This window comes from Ranitomeya variabilis, chromosome 1 (assembly GCF_051348905.1).
Source record: "Ranitomeya variabilis isolate aRanVar5 chromosome 1, aRanVar5.hap1, whole genome shotgun sequence".
Classification (NCBI taxonomy): Eukaryota; Metazoa; Chordata; class Amphibia; order Anura; family Dendrobatidae; genus Ranitomeya; species Ranitomeya variabilis.
The window spans coordinates 705,418,738-705,426,082 of record NC_135232.1 but is presented as its reverse complement, the minus strand read 5'-3'; the positions used below and the strand labels follow the sequence as shown (position 1 = coordinate 705,426,082).

The following is a 7,345-nucleotide window of genomic DNA, read 5'->3' as shown; positions in this document are numbered from 1 at the left end:
CTCAGGGGCAGCACGGTGATAACAGTGTGTTACTGAGAACACCGCTGAGATTGTTCAGTACCTCCACATCCGACACAGGATCATGATGAAGCAGAAACAGCATCTCCCTATGACTTGCACATTCATAAATTCTTTGCTTTTCTTGAAGCATTGTCTTTTCCGGGATCAAAAATTACAATCTCTTGCATGTCAGGCGGCAGCTTTAGCTGTGAGCCACAGGCTGCACCACCAAGGATAGGAGAATTCTCTCTGCCTAAATATCTAAAGGCCCCGTCTCACATAGCGAGATCGCTAGCGAGATCGCTGCTGAGTCACAAGTTTTGTGACGCAACAGCGACCTCCATAGCGATCTCGCTATGTGTGACACGTACCAGCGATCAGGCCCCTGCTGCGAGATCGCTGGTCGTGTCGGAATGGCCTGGACCTTTTTTTGGTCGTTGAGGCCCCGCTGACATCGCTGAATCGGTGTGTGTGACACCGATCCAGCGATGTCTTCACTGGTAACCAGGGTAAACATCGGGTTACTAAGCGCAGGGCCGCGCTTAGTAACCCGATGTTTACCCTGGTTACCAGCGTAAATGTAAAAAAAAACAAACACTACATACTCGCCTTCTGATGTCCGTCAGGTCCCTTGCCGTCTGCTTCCTGCTCTCACTGACTGCCGGCCGTACAGTGAGAAGTGAGAGCACAGCAGTGACGTCACCGCTGCGCTCTCACTGTACGGCGGCTCAGTCAGAGCAGGAAGCAGACGGCAAGGGACCTGGACACCGAAAGGCGAGTATGTACTGTTTGTTTTTTTTGGTAACCAGGGTAAACATCAGGTTACTAAGCGCGGCCCTGCGCTTAGTAACCCGATGTTTACCCTGGTTACCCGGGTGCTGCAGGGGGACTTCGGCATCGTTGAAGACAGTTTCAACGATGCCGAAGTCGTTCCCCTGATCGTTGGTCGCTGGAGAGAGCGGTCTGTGTGACAGCTCCCCAGCGACCACACAGCGACTTACCAACGATCACGGCCAGGTCGTATCGCTGGTCGTGATCGTTGGTAAATCGCTATGTGAGACGGGGCCTTAAATGATGTTCTTCTTCCTTACAGGTACATAGTACTAGTACATACATACTGTATATATCTCTATATACAAGTATTTTACTTCCCCTTCTCCCACGAGGCATAACTTTATATTTGTTTCCATCTTCATAGCCGTATGAGGGCCTTTTTTTTGCGGGATGAGTTGTAGTTTTGAATGACGCCATTCACTTTAGCATACAATGTACTGGAAAGGTGAAAAAATGGTAAAAAGAAATGCAATTTCAACATTGTTCCTTGGGTTCTGTTTTACCACAGTTCATTTTCCAGGTCAGTACGATTTTGTTGATTCCAAACTTGCATACATATTTTTTTATTTACGGCAAGTTGTGAAAAAAAATCAGAAGTTTGTAACTTTGTAACAAATTTCCAAGGCCCGATCCGTATTTTCTTTTTCGGTCAATGGAGCTGTGTGAGGGCTTGGTTTTTTTGTGTGTGGCGAGCTGACGGTTGTGTTCATACCAAATTGTGTGCATACAACATTTTGATTGCTTTTAATTGCATTTTTTAGGGAGATGTGGTGACCAAAAAACATAATTCGGGGGTTTTGATTTTTTTTTCTCATTATGGATTTTAAGGAGAAAATTAAATAGTAAATGAGTTGTGGTTAAGGGCATGGCCTGACCCTTTGTTGCGACGTTCTATGCAGACCACATAGTTTGTCTCTTTTTTCTTCTTTGAAAGTTGGGAGGGATGAATATATAGATGTCACTTGTTTGAAATTCCAAAAAAGGTTCCCTAAATATGGAAGATTATATATTGCAGTGTAACCTCTTACTTATTCCAAATGGCAGCTGTGTTTTCTTACAAAAGACATTTCTTCAGCTTCTTCACCATGATAAATGCTGTCCGGTTGATCTTGTCACCTCACTGCCGCAGCTGTGGAAAAACGAATCTGATCGGTTGCGTTCGACCTAAGTGGGCAGGAAAACCACGAAGATTAGAGATGGGTGAACCCGAACAGTAAAGCTCAGTGTCTATGCCGAACACCTACTATTAGGGCATGGACACTGAACACAGACTTCACCAGGAAGTCCGTGTTAATGTCCGGGTTTGGCCCCCCGAACACCAGGTGTTTGTCGTGCTGTTATGTGTATTACAGCGCGTCAAACACTGCTTCTGATTGGCGGTAAAATCATCACCGCATCATCAGACAGCTGAGGTTCCCATGGATTATGGCGTGGAACAGAACGATGGACAGGTGAGGGATATTGGTGCTTTTTTATTTTTGTTTTATTACAGGAGACGGGGGATTCAATGGAATGGGCGTTAGGTGAGTATAAGGCTGTGTGCCCACATTGCGGTTTTTATGCGTTTCTGCCGCGTTTTTTGCCGCAGCGGAAACGCATAAAAACGCTTATCATAGAATGCTAGAGTTGGAAGGGACCTCCTGGGTCATCTGGTCCAACCCCCTGCTCAACGCAGGATTCACTAAATCATCCCAGACAGATGTCTGTCCAGCCTCTATTTGAAAACTTCCATGGAAGGAGAACTCACCACCTCTCGTGGCAGACTGTTCCACTCATTGATCACCCTAACTGTCAAAAAGTTTTTTATAATATCTAATCTGTGTCACCTCATAGGGTACTTTATTTTAATTACATTTATGGCTATTACATGTTTTTTTTGCATCTGATTTTGTGTACTCTCTTTTGCTACATCCCAATGAAGGTCACTGATATTTAGTGCCCAGAAATTGAGATGATTAGATATTATAGGCGGTTTTCTAACCTGCGCCTGAACTCAGCTTACACATTTTTGTTTCCCCCCTCCTCTTGAAGGCAGCAGGGCATCCCACCCCTCCCAGTACCTTCCTATCTTTAGGTGCTGCTTGAACCCCCCACTTAGTTTTACGGCCATCCTTGCGGGGAGCAGGTGTGACCTCCGTGGCCTCTCAGGCTCATCGCACCTGAAAGTTCTCACTTTTGAAGGTACTTTCTGGGTTTTTTTCATCACAATTGTTTATTTTGCTGGTTTTATGAGTCAATAATGCAAAGTTTGTGGATATTTTGTAGAAATAAGTAGAATTTTCTTACAATAAGAGAATTTTCTTTATGTATCTTTATTTATGCATATTGTTTTTTGTTTGCATCTGATTTTGTGTACTCTCTTTTACTACATCCCAATGAAGGTCACTGATATTTAGTGCCCAGAAATTGAGATGATTAGATATTATAGGTGGTTTTCTAACCTGTGCCTGAACTCAGGAGTCCCAGAGATGGGCCTGACTCTGGGTTATTGGAACTCCGACCCCACAAGATAAGCCGGCTACAACCAGGTGGAATATGAAGAGGTGATGGCACTTCGACACCTGTAGCCCCACAGAAGTGAATGGGCTCCTCTTCATGAGGTAAATGTCTGCCACAGCACAGCTATAAGGCTATGTGCACATGTTGCGGATTGGTGTGCGGATTTTTCCATAGTTTTTTGCAAAATCCGCAGGTAAACTGCACTGCGATTATCCACAGATTTGCTGCGGTTTTTGTGCGGATTCCACCTGCAGTTTTACACCTACGGATTCATATTGAGGAGCAGGTGTAAATCACTGCGGAATCCGCACAAAGAATTGATATGCTGCGGAAAAAACTGCTGCGTTTCCGCGCGTTTTTTTCCGCACCATGTGCACTGCCGATTTTGTTTTCCATACATTTACATGGTACTGTACAACACATGGAAAACAGCTGCAGAGCCACAGCATCAAATCCGCAGCAAAATCCGCAACGTGTGCACATTTTACCTCAGGGGCCACATCTTTGGTTATAGTATAGTTTTACTTAAGACGGGTCTCATATTAATTGGACATTTACAACATAGCGTAATTCTCTTCGGTGGGAACGTTGGATGCCATGACAATTTCATTTCACTTGCTTTACAGTGGAATACAATTTATCAGCCCTTTCTGAGAAGCTGACATTTTCTAAAAGGCCAACACTGTTCACAATTTCACTCCCATTATTCTCTTCATCATTCCTGACATATGTGACCCATTTACTTCATAGGTTTTCTGCAACAAGTCCCTAATAACCATTGCTACAGCTCGAATCTGAGGTAAACTACATTTCCCGCCCCAAACAAAAGTTCTGGCGCGCGCTTTATTTTGAATCTCCCCTTCCACCCACGTGATGTTAGACGCGCGCATGTCGTCACGTGACGTTATCCTTTGAAGCCTGGGCGTGTCGCCTTGTACACTGCGCATGCGTTGTAAGTAGCAACGGCGCAAGCGCCTGTGGGCGGACTCGTACCGGCTCATTCTGGTGACTCGGAAGCGACCCCTCCTTGTCAGTGGCGGCCGCCGGGATTCAGGCCCCTCCTTCTATCAGCCCGTCTGTCCTGCTCGTCAGTCCAGCACCGGAAGCTAGTGACTGGCGATATCCGGGCCGCAGCGAGAGCACAGCGGGGACCGGCCGGTTTGTCCCTGGCTCTTTTTCATGTGGTAACTGCCTCCCTCGGCAGTGCTGGGACCCTGTCCTGACTCGCGGCATTACCTCAGCAACCTCTTCATGGACTGTCCGGTCAGAGGGGACTGAGGGAAACTTGGCACTGCCGAATAACCGGAATTTCCAGGAGCCTCATCTGACAGAGGGGTGACCGGCCGCGCCGGCACAGGAGTGTGAGGAACCGGCGCCCACTCAGGAAGGCTCACACTCCCGGAACTGAGTGCCTCACCCCACACCGTCTGTATCCGAGGGCCTCACCCGGTCACCCGACAGCCTGAAGGGCAGGAACTCGCCCGAGCTCACTTTTCATCAATAGCCCTCTCAAAAACTTGCAGGGCCCACCCTCTGAACGGGCACCCAGGACCCTCCAAGCTGCAGCACCTCATAGAGGCAGCACACAGGACTCTTTATACCCCAGGACTTCATTCAGGGGACATCCAACACCCTGTAACACCCTGTAAGCTGTAGCACTTTCCACAGGGGGTACCCAACACCCTCTAATCCCCAGGACCTCATAAAGGGGACATCCAACACCCTGTAAGCTGCAGTACTTCATACAAGGGGCGCCCAGGACCTCATACAAGGATCATCCTGGACCCTCTAAACCCCGGGACCTCAAACGGGGTAGCCAGGACCCTCTAAGCTCCAGGACTCTATACAAGAGGCACCCAGGACCCTCTAACCCCCGACTTCATACACGGGGGCCCAAGATCTTTTAAGCAGCGGCAACTCCCACAGTGGTCATCAAACACATAACGGTCACCTAGAACTCTCCAAGCCACAGCACTTCATAAACGGGACACTTAACACCCTCTAATCCAGAACGCCTAAAATAAGAGACAGACAATTGAACTCTGCTTCAAAAAACACATCCAAGACTCAAATCTTCTGCATAAACCCCATTACTGACTCTTCAGTGCACGCCGCCTGGAACAAAGTCACTCCAGCAAGCTATCGTAATCCTACAATTCAAGGGCAATCTCTTTGGCACCCTGCCTGTGATATTGGACTTTTTGAGCTACATTATATAAAGTCTAGCTCCTTTGCCATTCATTCTTTTTCTATAAGACTTGCTTAGATATTAGCAATTCAAGGATCTTGTCAGTATTGGATACACCCAATTCTTTCTTTCCATTAAGTTGTATTTAATGCTCCACCATGGGCAAGGTGCTTTCCAAGATTTTCGGCAACAAGGAGATGCGGATTTTGATGCTGGGACTGGATGCAGCCGGTAAAACCACCATCCTTTACAAACTGAAGCTCGGTCAGTCCGTTACCACCATCCCCACCGTGGGGTTCAACGTGGAGACTGTAACTTATAAGAATGTCAAATTCAACGTGTGGGATGTCGGGGGGCAGGACAAGATCCGACCTCTTTGGCGGCACTATTACACCGGGACCCAAGGGCTTATCTTTGTGGTGGACTGTGCTGACCGGGATCGCATTGATGAGGCTAGACAGGAACTTCATCGTATTATCAATGACAGGGAAATGAGGGACGCCATCATCCTTATATTTGCCAATAAGCAAGACCTTCCGGATGCCATGAAACCACACGAGATTCAGGAGAAACTTGGCTTGACCCGTATCAGGGATAGGAATTGGTATGTGCAGCCGTCCTGTGCTACTAGTGGAGACGGCCTTTATGAAGGACTCACATGGTTAACCTCCAACTACAAATCCTAATGACTATTAGAAGATCTGTTATGGTTTTGCGATATTACTTCTCCGAAGTGTATATGGCAGGATTATGCTGATCTAACCAATCGTCACGTTAAATCACAAAAGAGTGGGCTGGAATATCTTAATTAAATATATACTATTTTTTTTCCTCTTTGCTCTGCTTTAGGTTTCTGACATTACAAATTTTCCAGATTTAAAAAAAAAAAAAAAATCAAACTTCAAAAGTGAGATGCCAGATATAGAGCTCCAAAGTTTAAAGGGTTAACGCTAATTTCTTTGCTTAATTTTTCTTTTCCCGATTTTTGCTGTAGTTTCTGCATTCATACAGGGTATGTCGCTAGGTCTCTTTCCTCTAGTAAACTTTGCAAATTATTCTTTAAAAATCACCCGGCAGTTTTGTCTTTTATACTAAGACTGTTTTTAATAATTCTGCTAGCTAGCTTTTAACTAATTCTAAATTGTTATTTTGTTTTAATATATACCTATATATTTAATGTTTTACATGATTATTAGACCTTCAAATCAGTTGCTGATTATCTGTGCAAAAATATATATTTAGCGTTACATATGTGTTGATGAGAATGTCACGATGCATGCATGAGTAAGCCGAATGCTGGAAAAAAATACAATGTTTCTCCTATTTGATTTTCAGCAAGACATAACAGGAAGACTGAGGTATTGGTTTGTACAATGTCTTCTTTATCAATTATGTACTTCAAAAGAAGAAATAGCTGGGGTTTGTACATAGAGCTCCGTTCACATGTAGCAATACTTTCAAATTATGCAAAGCACAAGTTTGTAATTTAATGCAAATTGCAAAGCTGTTTTTTTTGGACGCTTAGTAATCAGCCTCCTGCCTGATTTCTGTGTTATAAGGTACTTTACTCCAAAGCGTCTGAATCTATATGCATTTATTAATAAATACACATATTATTTCTCTACCCTCTTAGTGTACAGTACACTTTTTTTTTTCCAGGTCTGAGTGATGCATAGTGTGTACAGCCCAGGTGTCATAAAAATAAACATTTCCTGTATGATGAGTGAGAGAAAAAAAAAAGATCTAGCAGGTTACGTTAGTGTTCAGGCCTGTACTTCTTGCACTAGTCTGCTTCTACCTTTAGCTTCTACTACCTGTTCCTTT

The 7,345-nt window shown here is 45.0% G+C and overlaps 1 protein-coding gene across 1 annotated transcript; it reads left to right on the top strand.

Annotated features, from left to right (window-relative positions):
* The first annotated feature begins 4,279 nt into the window (after positions 1–4,279).
* Positions 4,280–7,145, top strand: ARF6 (ARF GTPase 6). The gene has a single exon (XM_077267340.1). It carries the CDS (start codon positions 5,680–5,682, stop codon positions 6,205–6,207), a length of 528 nt encoding a protein of 175 aa, XP_077123455.1. The 5' UTR covers positions 4,280–5,679; the 3' UTR covers positions 6,208–7,145.
* Positions 7,146–7,345: the final 200 nt, after the last annotated feature.

Bases quoted from the DNA above. Each gene is read 5' to 3' on its own strand.
- ARF6 (XM_077267340.1), top strand. From the start codon at position 5,680: ATGGGCAAGGTGCTTTCCAAGATTTTCGGCAACAAGGAGATGCGGATT.